This window comes from Ambystoma mexicanum, chromosome 3q (genome assembly GCF_040938575.1).
Source record: "Ambystoma mexicanum isolate Mex_15411 chromosome 3q, UKY_AmexF1_1, whole genome shotgun sequence".
Classification (NCBI taxonomy): Eukaryota; Metazoa; Chordata; class Amphibia; order Caudata; family Ambystomatidae; genus Ambystoma; species Ambystoma mexicanum.
In genome coordinates, this window is record NC_090926.1 from 96906191 (window position 1) to 96925237 (window position 19047).

At 42.2% G+C, this 19047-nt stretch overlaps 1 protein-coding gene across 1 annotated transcript in view; it reads right to left on the minus strand.

Annotated features, from left to right (window-relative positions):
• The window catches only part of NCKAP1L (NCK associated protein 1 like), a 2015530-nt gene that overhangs the window by 1198270 nt on the left and 798213 nt on the right, over positions 1-19047 (minus strand). The window contains exon 22 of the mRNA XM_069653209.1: positions 18303-18439. Coding sequence (XP_069509310.1) covers positions 18303-18439 — 137 coding nt within the window. The remainder of the gene's footprint in view (positions 1-18302; positions 18440-19047) is intronic.

A 19047-nucleotide genomic window follows, 5' to 3' on the forward strand; every position in this document is an offset into this window, starting at 1 on the left:
AACTGATGCTTCTAATGTAGGTATAGGTGCAGTCCTTAGTCAACTGGATGAGAAAGGTAGGGAACACCCCATTTGTTTCATCAGCAGGAAGATAAAGGATCCTGAGACAAGGTGGGCAACAATAGAACGTGAATGTTTTGCTATTGTGTGGTCACTGAAGAGGTTTAGACCATACTTGTATGGATCTACCTTCATTATTCAGACTGACCACCAACCCTTGAGATGGCTTATGCAAATGAAAGGGGAAAACCCCAAACTACTCTGATGGTCAATCTGCCTGCAAGGGTTTGATTTTACCATTGAGCACAGAGCAGGAAGTCACCACCAAAATGCTGATGGTCTCTCTAGGATGTTTATAACCGACTAGAGGTATGAGATCCATCCAGAAGTGTATTAAATCCTCCTGTCCCTTAGTCTGGGGGGGGGAGGCGGGAATTCCGTAAAAACCTTTTCAAACTGAATTCTGAAATAACAATGTTAAAGGATCAGAACAGAAGAAGAATATGGGAATCCGGAAATTTGTGAAGCAAAACCGGAAGAAACAATTGGACGCTACTTTTTCAAACTAAATGAATAGAAGTAGAGAATAGAAACACATCTATTAGCATTGTCCTCCTTTTTTAACATCCTGTGGATAGAGAAATCTAATAAAATCATCTTTTTTCATCTATGAAGCAGCTTTTTAAGAAATTTCAAGTACCTCACTCGAGGGCGAACTTTAAAAACAAAAAATTAAACAATTTTTATTAAAATATTTTTACTGAATTGATCAACCTGAGTCTTCTATTGTGTTTATATATAAGGGTACACTCAGGCCAGAGACCCGTTTCCTGGTCCTTTTTGTGACTATTAGTAGAAGTGGAGTCCCATTGCCGGACATGTCCCACTTGTTGGTTGTCTAGCAAGACTGGAGGCAGTGTCATGGCCCCACTGCAGCCTTTGCTAGTGGTTAGCACACCATTTAAGAGGGTAGGCATCGACTTTGTCGGCCCCTTTGGACCCTCCCATATCACGTGGTCTTGGATGATCATGCCACCAGGTACCCTGAGGCTATAGCCCTTAGGACCATTACTGCCAAGGTGGTTGCCAGGGCTCTCCTGGGCATTTTTTTTTTTACCAGAGTTGGATTCCCTAAAGAGGTGGTCTCTGACAGAGGATCCAACTTCATGTCTAGTTACATGCAAGCGATGTGGAAGGAATGCGGAGTAACATTCTCCACCTCCTACCATCCCCAGATCAATGGTCTGTTTGAGAGGTTCATTAAGACTCTCAAGGGCATGCTGTGTGCTTTGGAAGAGCCCCTAAGGAGGAAATGGGATCTCCTCCTGCCATGCCTGCAGTTTGCATATAGAGAAGTGCTTCAAGAGGGTGTTGGTTTCAGCCCCTTTGAGCTTCTCTTTGGACATCCTGTGAGGGGCCCCTTGCCTTAATCAGAGATATTTTGGAAGTCCTGCTAAGCAAGTGGGGGACTATGTGTTAGGCCTCAGAAGGAGGATGACACAGATGATGGGCTAGGCATCAGCAAATCTTAGGGCAAGCCAAGAATTAAACAAGTACTGGCATGACCTTAAGGCCTCACAAGTGGATTGGACTCCAGGACAGTAGATCCTTTTGATGGAGCCTAGCAAGCCTCGATATATGGCAGATCAGTGGACTGGACCCTTCAGGATAATCTCCAAGATGGGCAAGGTCAACTATCTGGTTGACATTGGAGTCCCTGTGGTAGCCCCTCAGGTATTCCATGTTAAGAGACTCAATCCTTTCCACAGAAGAGAGGAAGTCTCATGTCTTCTGCTAGCTTCAGAGCAACAGAAGGATGAGAGTGAGCACCTCCCCGATTTGCTGCATAGCAACCCTCAGGATGGCTCTGAGCATAGGGCCCTTTAGAAACATGCATCTAATGGATAGTATCATGCAGATTAACTCTGAGTCCAAATAACCAAACCAACTCAGGAAGATGGCTAAGTACTGTTTTATTAACAATTATCTAAAACAGGGAGTTACAATGAACATCAATGGAGGTACGCTCGATTTCTCTCAGCGATCTTCACAAATCATCTATTTTATATTACAAAATTTGTCATAGCTGATATCCTACTACGTGGCAAATAATGAAAAACCTACTAGAGATCGGAACAGGCTTAAGGGAAACATCTAAGTACACATTCTATAGGAACTAAGATTGCGATTGGCTGCCTACTGTCAGGTGGACTACATATGCCTACATCTAAAACATGTCATCATCAAAAATATTAAATGCGCAGTGTCTTGTTGGTTTTCAAACTATAAGGTCCTTCATTATATGGACCTCTACAATTGGTTGACACGCTTGTGCTATATCTGGAACTTTCGTTCAATTAGCAGCACATACGCCCAGACCAAGGTACAAGGAGATGGGCCTGACTTTACCTCCCCACCCAATTAGCCCAACATCTCTCATCGCCCATGCCTTCTGCCATGAAGATTGTCTTTGAACTTGCCCTCGCAAAGTATCCTTGTCTCAGAGAATACATGGGACTACAGGCACTCCCTACGGTTTTCTAGGACTCCAAGTTCGACTCTATTTTCATCCTTGGTTCCCGTGACACGAGACCATGATTTGGATCTATTTTGCAAGTTTTAAATGTGTTAAATGAATTAAACTTGGCACTCTTTGTGTTCTTTATTTGCACCTTAACAAAAGATGATTCATCCTTGCATGTTCGCTCCTTTTCAGAACTGATAACCGACCTTGGCTGCTTCAGTCTTGACTTCAGGCCAAACAGCCTTGCCATGCAGCTCCACGATTCAACTTATTCTTGCTGCAACATAGTTTTTCTCTTCCCTCTTTATGGGTCTTGGCTTACTAAAATTCATGATACCAATGTCCAGCTTCTATACAATGGCAGCTTTGCCTGCATTCTTCTATTCTCTACATATAGCCTGCTTCTATGATGACTTAATATACTTGCGTTTCAGCGTCTGTACAACTATTGAATGGTTGATTCTCTGCAGCACTTTGTGCACGTTTTATCTTCTTTTTCGTATTTAAAAGTTCTCGTGAGTCTTTACTTCGTCATTAGTTTTTGAAGGATCCATACATCCTCTTCAGACAGTATCCTGAGACGTTGTCCACGCTCTCTCATGATGTCACAGGCGTCTTTATTTACTCTTTTTTATATTCCTTCAGGGAGTTCCTCCCTCAAATTGTCATCCCTTCAGGGATACATTCCATAGCGTTGTCTCAATGGGGATCTTCTTTCGATCATACGTTGCAGTATTGGCACAACTGCTGGTGTCAAACACGGCATGAGGCTTCCAACATATGGGAGGTAGGGGGGCAGGGTTTCCTGCAAAGGCATGCAGCTGCTCCTCTACATTCCTCCCTCTTGTCGAGTCCTGGACCACATGCTCAATTGTTTCCACATCATGATATTTTCGCTTGCAGAAGTGTTTCTTTGGTGTTCATATGTTCATCACCCCCCGCCCCCTCAGTGTGCCTGCTGATTTGACATGTTCATCTACACTCCAGGTCATGTAATTACATTGTCCATTCGGGGTACAATAGACCCATTTTCCAACATACTTCTTATGATTCTTTGGGTACATGAACTTCGTTCTCTCAGGTGCTACAATGCTGGCCTCTATGTATTTCCTGACAGCATCATCAGTCATCTTCTTAGTGTTTGGTTCAGGTCTGACATCGATCATTATCATCATCCCTACCACGTTCTTTGCCGTTTTCCTGCATTGGGTAATCACTATCCTGACTACACAGAATTCCAACATCACCAGCACCAATATTACTCCATGAACTTTGAATATATTTGCAAACCACTGTGGAATCCACGAGAAGAGGGAGGCAAACCAGCTGTCATTTTCAAAGTCATCTGTCTCGTCTTCCATCTTGGCATGCAGGTTTGTCAACAACGTTATGGCCTCTATCAGGGTTTCATTTTGTTCATCGTGAGAAGGTATGAATGTGCAACATGATGGCTCCATTTTGTCGCAAACGCCTCCTTCCATTGCTGTGATCATATCAAGGGCATACCTATTCTAGAGGGCCATCAGTCGTATGGCCCTCTGCTCTTCCTTAATGGTGTTGAATCCCTTTATGGTAGCATTAATTGTCTGCAGAAGCTCCCATATAGTGATCTGCAACCATTTAGCTTAGCATTTTTAACTGTCTGTATTCCAGGCACGAATATGGTCAACAGTATTGTGGCAGCCTTGCTGAACAACCTGTGTTCCTCATTTATGGAGCCACTGTTATCGATTTGGCTGAGAAATAATTCTTTCTTCTCGTCTGTCGGAGAAGTTCAAGCGATCTTCTTTTTCTCAAGTCAGCATCCAATTTTGGAAATTCACCAATGTTCTGATCGCTTCGAGGAATCAATAATGCTGGAACATGGTTGAGCACAAGATGACTGAGGCACTTTGCATCATGCTCTGGAATCTCTTTTGCAATGAAAGTCCTTACTGTATTCATGGCATAGGAGATGAGAAAGCAGACGTAGCAACCCTGCTTAGATGCCTTTTCTTCCACTTATTTCATGTGTTGGTACCACATGTTATTCCCTAGGTCAGCTGTATTGTCTAGATAGGTATTTATCCCTTTACTATCTTCCTCTGCATCTCTTTTGTGTCTCCTAACATACTTATAGAAATAAACAAATGTGTCTGTATTCATTTTCAGTGAGGAGAATCATAGGAACTTCTCCTTCAGCTGAAGTACTAAGGTGATAGAGACTGCCAAAGATGAGGAACAGAAAGACAACGAGAACAATCATGCAAATGAAGATCATATATAAAAATCTGGGCATCCATTTCTCGCGCCATCCTACTGCTTGTTGCACTTGTTCTTTCTCTATAACCATGCCATTTTCTTCCATAATCATTTTCAATACAATCATCAAGTTTCTTTATTTTGCAACTGTAAAATGTGCTTAATTATAGCAATAAGGAGTCTTCTTATCACTGGACCGTTTTTAGGATCCTGTAAAAAAATGTGAATATTAACATCTCTTCTAACAAGAGCAGGGTAGGATTGACGTATGAACACAAAGACCGCAACCAGAAGCCGATGAATGTCACTATTGGCAGGTACCATATGTTTGATCACTTAAAATAAATATTCTCCGCAAAATGAATCTGGATACTGGTCTTGTTTCCAATTTTTGATCAATAAGTGACGTTTAGGCATAACTCTGATGCAACATTCTCTGCTTCAATATATTTCTAAAAGTTAATTTCAAAATTCCTGGAAATCTCTGCAAGTCCTTGCACTCCCTGCTAAAATAAGTATAAAGAGTGTCTATTGAATTCCAGTCCAAATAAAGTGTATTTTGATCACTCGTTATTTTATCGTCCTTCTTAGTCATCGATCGAGTCTGCACACATGGAAATTCTTCTTCTTGTCTTGCTTCTGGATCCATAGCAGTGTCTCACCTTTATAAATCTTTGTGTCACTCAGGTGCAACCAAGCTCTTCTTCCTTTTATTTTAACAGCAGAAGCGGACACGTCTTCAACAATGAAAGGGACATGAAAGCGTGGCTCATGCAACTTCCTGCTAAAAGTGTTTATGAAGACTAGGTCCCCAGCATGTAACTTAGGTGGCGGTATTAGTTCACTTGGAATGGTTGCCAAATCTTCTTCATCCGTGTTCTTAGACCAACCCCCTGACGCTTGACTTGATCTGAAATGAAAGACATACTAAATAATCATGCATCTCATCGCCTAAAGTCCTTATTCATCGCCCTGTCACTAGTTCATGCGGGGTGAGTTGTTGGACTGATTCTGAAGGGCATATAAGGCCTGGGGAAGGCAATACAGCCATCCTTTTTTCAGAGTCAATTTAATCTTGGCAATCCTTTCTTTGAGGGGGCCATTGAGTCTCTGACATAGCCCGTTCGCTTGCAGGTGGTAAGCAGAAGAAAACTTGTGTTTTATGCTTAATAGAAACCCTATTTATTCAAATAACTCATTAGCAAAATTTGGCCCATTATTGAATCTCAGTACTTCACACACCCCACCTCGGAAATACTTTGTGCACCAAAAACATTGCTATGCAAGTGGCATCAGGGTGTGTACACAGACCTGCTTTGATCCACCTTGAGAAGGGACACACCACCACTAATAGATACCTATATCCATTACATGTCTGCAGCATATCGACATAGTCGATAAGGAAATGCTGAAACGGACCACTTGGTCGAAGTATTACTCCCCTAATTGTTCTCAGTGTATGCCCAGCATCAACTTTTGACACGATCCAATTCACTTGAAACAATGCAACGTGTTCCAACAAATTAGGAATGAACCAATCTTCTGGAATTGTAACAGCAAGACTTTCTCTAGTTACATGCGCGAGGTAATGCAGCTGTTCAAGAGCGACTTTTGATAAAGTTACTGGCATCACTGGCTTTCCAGTGCTGTCCTGTTGCCATAATGCTTCAGTGGAGGGTAAAGAACACCCCTTCATTTTCACAGTTCTTGCTCTTCCTGTGGTGTGCTTCCCTGAATCTCTATTAATTAGGTTATTGACAATTTATTAAACCGTGCTGCACTAACATAGTTGTAACTGAGTTCTCTTTAATTCTTTCAGTATCAAAACTCGAAATGTATGCAGAATATGTAACTCTTTGGGCTTCTACATCTGCAGCTTTGTTTCTGCAAGAGATAAAATCTGTTTGTTTACTATGCGCTGTGCATTTAATGACCGCTATGGCTACTGGGAGTTGTAGTGCCTTAATGAGTCTCTCCAATAAGGACGCATGTTGAACTGGAGTGCTGTTGGCGCAGAGGTAGCCCCTCATTTTCCAATATGCCAACTCTGTGTGCACGGTTCACGTCACGTAGGCCGAGTCACTGTCACTTCCTGCCCTTCATGTTTCTCAAGTGCAACAATAAGCACTACAAATTCTGCTGCTTGCACTGAAAAATGAGATGGTAGCCTTGCACTTGCTACTACTTCGAATTCTCCATTTAAACTGTGTCTTACTACCACAGCACCTGAATGCCTTTCCCCACTATCCACTTCAATTTTCAAAGAACCATCAATTAACAGAATCTCCCCTCCCGCTAAAGCATTCTCCTTTACATGGGGTATATCATCAAAAAATTCAACACAATTAGTACAGTCATGCACTTGCTCACCTTCTTCTACGGGCTCAGATATGAACGTGGCAGGGTTCACTGTTTTACATCTTACAATTGTAATTGCTGTGTTAGAAATCATTACCTCATAAGCTGAAGCTCTTTGGGATGTCAATGTGCCTTCGGGGTTCTCTAGAATGGCAAATAGAGCATTCTCCACGAAAAGAGTCATAGAGGAGCCCATGACAATACTTGTGGACTTCTTGATTGCAAATGCGGCGGCTGCCAAAGATTGTTCGTGTCCTCTCGTAACTGGGTCTAGAATCCCATTCTAATATGCCAAAGGTTTGTACCCCAATGTGGTTCTTTGTGTAAGCACTGCTGTCATTGCTGACCCATCTCTATGTGAAAACAAATAAGATTCCTTAGCATAATTGGGAATCTCTAAAACTGGGGCTGTACAAATTGGTGTTTTCAAATCTTCAAATCTTTCCTCCATTTTTCCAGTCCATTCTAGCTTTGTTTAACCAACTTGTGCTTTCTTTAATGCTTGCAGAAGTGGCCTTGTGTACGTACTATAATCAAACACCCAGGCTCTAACATAATTGCACAGCTCCAGAAACGGTTACATTTGTCTCACTGTGTTCGGTTTTGATGTTTTCATGATTGCCTCAGCTCTCTCAGGTGTCACTTTCTTTCCTTCATGCAGAATCAACTGACCTATATATAATACCTCTTCTTGACAATACTGTAATGTCTCCTTGTCTACCCTATATCCCTTGTCTGCTAGAATATTAATTAATTGAATAGAGTCCTGTCTACACTCATCCTCTATTTTACTGCAAATCAATATGTCATCTACGTATTGTATCACCTCGCTTTCAAGATCGATATTGCTTAGATCCATCTGTAGGACTCTGTTAAAGATCAATGGGGACTCACAGTACCCTTGAGGCAGCCTAGTATGTTTAGTCTTTTTTGATGAAACGTAAATTAAGTCAAGTCCTGGGAGTCCTTATGCAACGGGATCGAGAAAAATGCATTTTTCAAATCGATCACTGTGAAGTATTGAGCTTCTACTGGAATTCTGCACAATATTGTTGCCGGATTGGGAACTAAAGGAAACTCAGCATCTACAATCTGGTTAAGAGGCCTCATATCCTGGATAAATCTCCACAACCCCCCTTTATATTTCTTAATCGGATACACTGCAGTATTACACAATGACTCTGATGGCACCAGAATCCCCTGACTCACCAGTGCTGAAATATACCCTCATCAGCTTCTTGTGGCATGGGGTACTGTTTTGCTTGGGGTAAAATTGCTCCTGGCTTAAGCTTTATTTTGACCTCCCCTATCCCCTTCAATAAACCTACATCATAAGGGCCTGTAGTCCATAAGGCAAGGTCCTCCTGAAGGAATGTTGGTCACTGCCGCATTATCGCCATTCTTTGTGGAACTTCCCTTTTCTCTCTCCTTATCCAGTACGTAATGCTCATGAAGAACACTACTTCATCATTGTTTCGGTCCTACCCGAAAATATCGTCAACAGTACGTCAGTCAATCTGTACACCACTCAAGAGCTATCACTGTTCTCCACGGTCTACCCTCAACGTCTACTTCTTCAAGCATTGCCATTTCCCTTCGCAACATAGCTGCTTCTAGCTCTATAGGAATAGTCTGTGCACCTTCTTCATCCATAGGTATTCTTGGTCTAAACAAAAACTCATCAGGTATCCTCACAATCTTTCCCACCAAGCCAGGCAGCCATGTTAGTAAAATGTTTACCAGATATAGAAAAATCTCTGCATCTACTGGTACTCCCCGCAGAGCCACTTGCCCTGTGAACGCCAGTGTGAACTCTTCCACATTTAAATAGTGTATTCCTGGAGTGGAGCAAAGTATTCCTTGATCAGTAAATGAAATCGTCATGTTAAGTTTCATCAGTAAATCTCTTCCTAAAATATTAACCAGTGTCTGTCGCGAGTATAACAGAGGAACAGACATGTCACATTCTCCTATGCAGACCAGTCATTTATCAGTAAAAGGAACTCGACTCGTAGCTCCAGAGAACTCTTGAGCATTCATGGCAATTCCTGACATTGGATATTTTCCCTCTCGTATGCACGAACGAGTTGCTCCAGTGTCTACAAGAAAAGAAAAAGATGTGCCTCCTATCGTCACATCGACCCTTGGTTCTTCTTGTGGGTCTGGTGTCACTGATAGTATTGAACACATCAAGTTACCCTATGAGCTGTCCTATTGCAGATGCAAGCTCATCCCCGTCCCTGTGAAAGGATTTCCTCCTACCACAGTGACACCTTCTTTTCTGGGTGTCAGTACTTGTCCTGTGTTTGCATACTGTTGTGTCTGCCAAGGAGCTTTTTGTGACTATCCTTGTGGCAGATTAATTTGTACTTGTCCTTGCTGTTGTACCTCCTGTGCTTGCAGTGCTTGTCTCTGATAAGATGTGTGATCTTGGGCAAAGCCCTCTCTAGTCTATGTCCTGTATGGTGGAGGATATTATTTGCCTGCAATGTACCTATTGCTTCCTGCATTCCAAATCCTTCTCCGCTTGTCAGCACTGCTCATTCCATGGCAAATTTTTACATTTCTTTCTAAACTTGGCTTCCTCGATCTTCTTATTCTCATTTTTCTTCCTGTTTTTCTCTTGCAATAACCAACAATGATGTCCTATTGTCAACTGAATCCCAGCCCATGGCTTTGCTTCCATCCCCATTTGTTTTTTCATCTGCCTCTGTACTGGCTCAAGCAACCCCTGACATAAAATGTGGTAAAATAATGCCACTGTCTTTTCCTACAGCTTGCGAGTTTCAAGCTGCAATTTTTCTTGAATATCCTGAATGTAAGCAATAGGGTCTTAATTTTCATTAATTTTGCGTGTCATAATTGCACCCATATCTGATGCATCAGGGTACTGGAACCTGAGAGCCCCCCAAACGTCTGCTGTACATTATTAAACTCACTCTATCATGCGCTGAGTTCTGTGCAGTTACACTTTAATATCCCGCTCTTCTCCATATGTCATCAGCTCTCTCTCCAAGAATAGCTGCCAGGAGACTTTTTATGTCCCCTATGGACAATGTATTTCCTCCTGTCATTTTCTCTAATTCGTATATCCATTTCGCAGCGCCCGAAGTAAAACTAGGGAGCTTGAATTTTAAATTATCCTTGCCCATCTATGGCCATGGAATATCTTGGGGTCTTGCTCCCCCTTTTTTCTAACAAGGGAAATTGTGTAAACCCTGTCTCATAGTCGGATCCCACTATCATTCTATCCATGGCAGGGATAATTGTCCCTGTCTGTCTCCTTGTCAGTAACAACCTTAACCTGCTTACATATGGTGGCGACTCTCCCTTCTCACTATGTGATCGTCCTTGGGGATGCTCAGGATATGCCATGGGATATGGTGTTCTATCTTTAGGCTGTTACAGATCTGACCATCTCACTTCCTTATCTATCTGCAGACTTCCTTCAGGGGCGCACATGCTCCCTCCTTCTGCCCCAAGACCGGACTCTCTTTCCTCCTCTGACATGTATAGGCCCCAACTAGTGTGACTATCATCCCCTCACCCTTGTCTAAGTTCAGTCTGCTGAAAGACAATGCTCGACCTTCCTCATTGAACAGGTTTTCCTCCTCAATTCGTGATTGAGGTACTGGGGATCGATCACCATTCCCTTAAGTTCCATACTCGCTATCTCGTCTTAACTATTGATAGACCTTATCGGTCCTTTCTCCAATGCTTTCCGCACCAAATCTTTCTTCTTCTAGCGCTACTCTAGATACTGCTGGCATTACTGCCTTTAACGGAAGAATCTCTTCCAGTCCGTCTCACCTTATTTCTGGGCTCGGCAATATTTGTTCTTTTCAGATGAGACTGGCATCATACCCTCCTGTCTCCTTTTTCGCTCTATTTCTTCTACTTCTCTTCACTTTCTTGCATCCCTTCTAATTCTTCTTTCTTCTTGTCTTTGTTCTTTTCCTCTCCTTACTTCTTCCCTTCTTTGCTCTTCTTCCCTTCGTCTCTGTAATCTTTTGTCCCTTAGTCTTTGTGCTTCTTCCTCCTCTCACTTTCTTTCCTTTCTGTCCCTTTCTTCTATCGCTCTTTGTCTATTGTCGTACATTCTTTGTTCTTCTGCCCGTTCTTCAATTTTCCCTTGCCATCTCTTGCTCCTCCTGATCTGTTCCCGTCACTCCCTGCTTTTTCTTTTCAACTCATTCTCTTTCAATCTTTTCTCTCGTTCCTTATCCTTCCTCTCTTGTTTGGCCTTATCTTCTCTTTGCCTAACTTCCTTGATACTTTTCCCATCTATCTTCAGTAATATCTGTCCTCCCATCCATTGGTTTTGTATGAGCGTAATCTCGCCGGCCTTGTCTTTTTCTCCTTTCCATCTCTTAAACTCCCTGTCTATTTCTGTTGACAAATCTGACTGCTCGCTTTGTTCTTCCTTGTCTTGTATAAACGTATCAATCTCTTCTTTTCTTTTATTCTCTTCCGGGCTATCATCGCTACTGTAAGCGGGGGGTTCATATATTGGATTACTGTACTCCGTCTCTGCTCTTAATTACTTTAAAGGATCCACTCCCATCTCTTCTGTAGCAACAGCCTTTGCTTCAGGCAAGGTAAGGGGCTTGAGCACACTGCTTAACCAAAGTGTGTGGTCCATGGCAAATTATTTAATCTCACTGCACGTTGCCTAAAAACACTGAGTTCTCAAAGCCTGCAATCTTTTATACATAACAATACCACTGTCAAAACAGGTCAAAATCAGTTTGTCTTTGAGCGATGGGTTGCAGGTGTTTTAAAATATAGAGTGGCTGTGCCCACCAAACCTTAGTGTTTTGGTAGTGTTCGGCCATACCCACTGGTCTGGTAGTGTTCTAAAAATCTATGGAATAACAAAACCCTTGATATTCAAGGAAAAACATTTGTTGGGGGGACGTTAAGGTGAGAGCTTAATGCAACAAAACCCCTGTTGCGCAGCCTGTGACCACAAGACCGACATAAGGTCACTCTACATATTTGGCCATATTTAGACCACCCTTATGTTTCCACAGATGTGATATTACCTTTTAAGAACAGTTCATAACAATTAGTAAATTTATAAAACAGTAAACAGCTACACATGCATCATATCACTACTTGTGAAGCTTTCCTTTGTAGTATGTTGGTAAAAGATGATATCAGAACTATAAATAGTATACTGCTTAGAATGTTCCTCTTTGTGCAAAATATATCTAAGACATGTTCACTACAATATAATCTGTATATACATTTACAAAACAAATTATTACAAATAAATAGAAAGTGAAACATTTTGAACCCTAATTATTGACATTATTAAAGTAAACATATGTAAATATTCAATTGTTTAATTTTAAGAAAAATGAGTACACCTATCATTTTCTAAATGGCATGAGAATTGCTTTAAAACAAGGAACAACTAAGTATTAGGATATATTTTAAGAATGTACATACATGGGTATTGCAAATAAAGTGATTATTACTGTAAATTTATGAATTATATTTCTTTCTATGTGTCTTTTGTAAGTGATTAACATGTTAAAATTGAAGTAAGACACACATTGTACAAATAGTATCCCATGTTTTAATACATTGACTTGTGTGTATGTTATAGATGATGTCATTAGTGATGTCATCAGTGATGTCAGATGTGATGTCATCATTGTGGTCATAGGCTGCCCAACAGGGGGTGCGAAGTTAAGGTGGCTTTAGCTGAATTTCAGGTGCTTTGTTGCATTAAGTTTGCACATTAACGTCCCTGCAACTAAAGTGTTTTCCTTGAATATATATATATATCTATATATATATCTATACATATCTATATATATATATATATATATATATATATATATATACACACATTACATGGCCCGCGGTAGCGGGCATGTAGTTTTGGTTAAGTTACTCAACCCATAGGAAGAACACTTTTTGGGTGGCTTATAACTTTACTTCCCCTGGACCAATCCTCACCAAACTTTGCAAATAAAGTATATGGTCCACTCTGAATTTCATTGGCACGTATGGTTGTTTGGTCTGTTCTGTATGATTTGTCGGATGTCGTTGATTTTGCTCTTGAAGTGGTCTGTCAGGTCGTTGCAGAGTTTCTCTGAGGGGTTTGGGGTGTTGTTCCAGCCTGGTGGGTTTCTTATTTCTTTGATGATGTTTAACATTTCTTTTTGTGAGTGTCGCATTGGTGATTCTGTCATCATAATGCCTTCTCTTAGCCTTTTGTATTTCCTTCTTGTATGCTCAGATTTGTTTCTGGAACAGTTTTTTCTTCTCTGGGCTGTATTCTTTCCTCCATTCCAGCTCCATTTTCTTGTTGTCCTTTTTCATGGTGCTTAGTAGAGGTGTGAACCATTTTGCCATTACCGTTTTTCCTGGGCGAAGATTGAGTCGAGAGTGTGTCCTAATGAGTGTGTTGCTCCTTTGACCAGCTGTCGTAGTTTCATGGCTGTCAGTTGCCTGGTCAGTGAGTTTTGGGAGTTGGTGTGACTTGCTTCAAACCAGATGTTGAAATCCCCCATTATAATTAGATGTTCATGCTTGATGGCTATGTTGGTGATGGCTTCTATGAAGTTATCGACGAAGGTTTCATCATATGACGGTGGTCTGTACACTAGGATGAATGTGATGTTGGTTTTTGGGTTCGCTGATAGGTGTATGACCATGGTTTTGCAGTTGATGATGTTGAGTGGGTCGTCCGTTTTTATTTTTAGGTGTTCTTTGAATGCTATCACAAGGCCTTCTCCTTTTTTATGTTTCCTGTTTATTTGAAGGCATTTAAAGTTGACTGGGAGGCAGCTTTGGAGTGTGATTTTGCAGTTGTCGTCCAGCCATGTTTCTGTGATGAATAGGATGTCAATGCTGTTGTCATCGAGGAGGTCAAAGATTTCTGTTGAGTGTTTTGACATGGATCTTGCATTTAATAGATTGCAGTGGAGTTTAGAGGTGAGGTTTGGTTTGGTCTTTATTGTTGAGGTCGTCTTCTGATCAGTGTTGGTGTTTGCTTTAGGTAGATCTCTATTTGAGGTATTGTATAGGTGCTTATGTGTCTTCAAAGAGTTCTTCTAGGTTCAGTCTTAGGTTTGTGTTTTCCTCAGGTTCTTCTTCCAAAGATTGTGGCTGTCGAGTGGAAGGTGCTCTTGATTTGGTGATGTAGGGTGTTATTGTGTGGTTTATGTTTCTGTTATTTCTAGCGTTGTCTGATCTTCTTCTGCGCGGTTGTGTTAGGTTGTCTGCTGTTGATGACCCTTGTGTTGCTTTGGTTCGTTCTGGTGACTGCTTGTTTGCGAGGTATAGAGTTAAGTAGAGGGACTTTTCTCTTTTCTCAACGTCGGTTTGTGTGTCTTTCCTGTGATTCGGAGTGTTTTCTGCAGTTGCGTGTCTTAGTTGCTGTTCCGGTGTGTTTGTTCTTTATGCTCTTTTTCCTCCACTCAGTACAGGTAGTTTGCGTGGCATTTTGGCTCAAGGTCTGTTTTGGTCTTTATTTGTTTGTTTTGCTTTGGTCTAGTGGTCTCGTAGTGTAGTACTGGGTGAGGGGAATTGTCCGCTATAGGTTTGGGTACTGTCTGTTGGTGGTCAGTAGCTGGTATTGCCAACTTGTTTTAGTCAGTGGGCCTCATCACGGGTTGGGCTGTATTCCCAACTGTAATACAGCCGACTGTAATAGCCCTAACACCGACCAGTCCGGTGGTATTACCACCGGATCACGAGTTGGGCCTTAACGGTAAATCCCCATTCCTGATTGGGTCCATTGGATCCAATGGGGAATTTTCGGCGCTAATTATGCGGGCTAATACAGCCGGCTGTAATACAGCCGAAAACAGGGATTTTCACCTCCAGAAAAAAGCTGGAGGTAAAACAGTCGATTTAGCGCCCAACTCGTGATAGGGCCAGCCCTTAAATGCGGCTGTAATACCGTTACCACCGCATTTAAGGGCTACAGCCAAACTCGTGATGAGACCTAGCGTCTTGAGTAAGGTTGGGGAAGTTAGTTAGTGTTGTATTGCCGGGTTAACGTTGGCTGCCCTTAATGTGGGTCTTCCTGCATGAGGTTCACTGCGGTGGGCCGACTATGTTGGTTTGGGAGGTTAGCTAGTTGCTATACAAGTGGACTAATGATTTCAATGCTAACAGCTAGATTTGAGAGCCTTGCACGGTGGGAGAAAGGCACCAGGCCCTGTCGGTGGAGAGAATACAATCCTAAATACAGAGGTGAGTTATAATTCTAAGCCCAGCTAGGTTTGAGAGTCCTGTATAGTGAGAGAGAGGCCTTTGCCTAGCAGGTGAAAGAGTACAATTCTAAACACAGCTAGGTTTGAGAGTCCTGTATAGTGGGAGAGAGGCCTGTGCCTAACAGGTGAAAGATTGCAATTCTAAACACAGCTAGGTTTGAGAGTCCCTTATATGGGAGAGAGGCCTTTTGCCTAACAGATGAAAGAGTACAATTCTCAACACAGCTGAAAGAGTACAATTCTAAGCGCAGCTAGGTTTGAGAGTCCTGTATAGTGGGAGAGAGGCCAATGTGTAGCAGGTGAAAGATTACAATTCTAAACACAGCCAGGTTTGAGAGTCCTGTATAGTGGGAGAGAGGCCTTTGCTTATCAGATGAAATAGTACAATTCTCAACGCAGCTGAAAGATTACAATTCTAAACATTGCAGTGCAAATATCTTGGAAACCATGCTTTCTAGGGCCCCAACCTCGAGTTTTGTTTCTAATGTCAGGACCTGTCCTTCTACGACCACATTGATGTTTTGCCAATTTCAGGCAACCATCTCATGTGTGAAGGTGCTGAAATCCGTGTAAAGTGGTGGAGTGACCAAATCTCATGTAGCTAGTAATGTCTGGAGGGTCCTAACATGTAACTATGCAAAATGTGGTGCAAATTGGTGAAACAGTGTGGAGTGTACATAGAACAACGCTTTGCCAAGCCACAAACCCAGAACGTTTGAATTTATATATATATATGATTTTTTAACAGCTTTTATCCAATTAAAGAAGTAATAAAAAAAAGCTGTGTATGACCAGAAGGAATTACATGTTTTTCTGTTAAAGAGAAACGTGAACCTAGCAAAGAACAACACTGCCTTGGGTAAGATTAAAGAAAGAACTAGTACTTTAGAATAATAGATTGTAATATTCAAAAGTCTGTAAGGCCCAGGATGACAAGGAGGCCTCTTCTGTAGGTAAGTACATTTATTGTAGGCTTACAGGTACTTGGGTTGGTCATTTAAATAGGAGCCAATATAAGTGTTTCTGGATATGCCCCCCTCATTCTAAGTTTGGCTGTTATTCGGTGGTAATACCGCTGAATTACCACCAATTGGTTGCTGTTACCGCTACTTGGTCCCGTTTGTGTAACATGAGATTACAAGTGGTGGTAGGGCAATGGTAGACCCAATGTATGGAGTCCAAAGGACTTCATGGAGTTTCTGGTGGAATTAACGCGAGCAGTAATTCCGCCACAGTGTTTTCACTGAATGTTGGTGTTACGCTCACCTGGTCTCTGCAGAGGCGTTGGGGCACGGTTGCAGCCTCCCTGAGCTTGAATCACCCCCTTCAGGCCTCTCCCTCAGTAGAAAAGCTGTGAGCGGTGGTATGTGGTGATACTGCTCCTGCGAATTATGGAAGATAAGCTCTCCGTCCTGCTACTTCTGGCAGGGGCGCGTCGAATGGGATCTAGTTCCTTCACTGATCCCTGATAAGGATTAGGCCAGTCCAGCTGCAACTATGCTTCTCCTTATGACTGGTAAGTCTTTCTTGAGCTCTTGTGATGCTGTTCGTTCTGTTTAATGTCTTTATATATTGCTCCAATTTATGCACGCAATAATGTCTCTCTTCTGTTTTCTTCACTTAGATGGAAATGCGGCCTCAATGCAGCTGTGATACGCGAGACGCGGCCAGATGGAAGATGGATGCTACCGCAATGTTCGACAGCAGGTAAGTGATGATTTAAGGAAAAGCGTGAAGTATGGTAATGCGCAACTTTAAACTGACTGTTTTTTTCGATGTCTAACCTTGTCTTCTGTTTTTCCTTGCAGGCGATGCTGTCGACTATGGAGCGTGTCGTGCTGCAGTGCCAAGATGAAGATTTTGGCATTCCGGAAAGTGTAAAGATGAATACTTGGTTCGCCGAAGAGATGTACAGGTAAGAACAGCTTCCCCCAGTTGGTCAGTATGCTGGCAGGAAGCAGGATGTCCAGGAAGCAGGATCTTCAAAGGTAAGTCTGACCTCAGGCGACGGTGAGCGTTACGCAGCTTGCAAGTGCAGAATAACGTAAAGTGTCTGTCTTGAAGATCGGGGCAGCTTATATAGTTGAGATCGTGGGCACGCCCATTAGGGCCGGTTTACCAGCCACACCCTGCCAAGAATACACTTGGGGCTGCTCAATGGATGGAATATTCAAGGTTTAGGCACATTGCTTAATGGATGGAATGTTCAAGGTTAATTCATCTGAAGTGCTATGTCCATAATAAAAGCTTTTTGGTGTTAAATGGATGTTCTTGTTTACTTTTGTTCATGAGCCTGGCGCCAAAGGCGCCAGTATAGTGTCCACCAAGGTCTCCTGTGCATGCGACCCCTGCATGCCTGTGCCCCTGACTTCATGACCACAACAGTTGGCTTTAAGTTGGAGGATTAACCTCCAGCAAAATGCTGGAGATAAATCCTCCACCTCAACGCCAAACTCAGGATTTGGTGGAGTGGTGAAAATGGCAGTAGTTCTGTTCCTGCAAAAATATTTGGCGGTAACAGAATTACCACCTCTTTTTTAATGGTCCACCAACTGGGAATGCGACAGATAGTATTTTAAATTCAGCAGTTAGTATTTTGAATGTTTCTATTCCTGACCCATGTGTGTGTTCATTGTGGCTGCACTGAAATCCAACAGGAAACTCAGGAGCGGAATATCCTTTTCCTTTACAACAGGAATACACAATAATCCTTTATATTGTCTAACTGCATGTGTGTTGCCTGTGAAGAAACTGTTCATCGATTATATCAAATAAAATAATCTCTTAATGTCACTTAATAGCATAGTTAACTTTTCACGACAGTCAATCCAAAATGGAAGGGTTCTATGCAAATCCCACTGTGAAAGAAAAGCTTCTTAGAAACAAATGTAACCGCTGAATAAAAAAACTTCAGAGGCAATAGTTCAAAAGCGTTCGCTCACCTGAAACGTCGGAGTATTCTTCGGCGCTGAAGCTGTGATCCCCACTCCCTTCCCGGTGCAGGCTTATAAAAGATTGCATGGCTGGAGCTTGGATGATCAAACCGCTGCTGGCTTGCCTCAGGAGGCTCTCCAAGTACCTAAACACACACAATCACACAGAAATCCTTTACAAACAAAGCATGCGGTCAACCCGGTCTCCCTGTGGTCCTATTTCTACCTCTTACCCAGCCTGGCCCTCCCTTCTCTCTCTATATATGATGGCTTATGTAGAGGACTGTAGGCTTTTTCACATTGCAAGCAGATCAAAGCGATACGGAAGCAGAAATATTCCTTAACTCCCTACACCCCACCGCATGAATCTTTCAGAGCTGTGTTTTGAGAAATATAAACAATTCTGCAGATGACTAGTGAGTACAAAACACTTGAAAGGTTGGATTGAGATGAACAAGAATGTGCATAAATGAAGGGTTTGCCTTTACATAAAAGTTTCAATATATCTGTGTGACGAGTTAAATGTCACTAGCTCCTTTCCTCCTTCCTCGTCACAGTTTTTTCTAGGTGAAGACAATCCGCCTTACAGACAGAACCATAGGATATGAGCATATACTTCAATTTCACTAAATCATTTCACTGGCGCCATTAAGCTCCACCTTGACTACCTCATCCTCTGTCTTCTGCCTCCTAGACAGCAGCCCTATGGATTTGGCTGACGTAAGGCTGTTGGCAGCATGGGCTTTCACGCTAA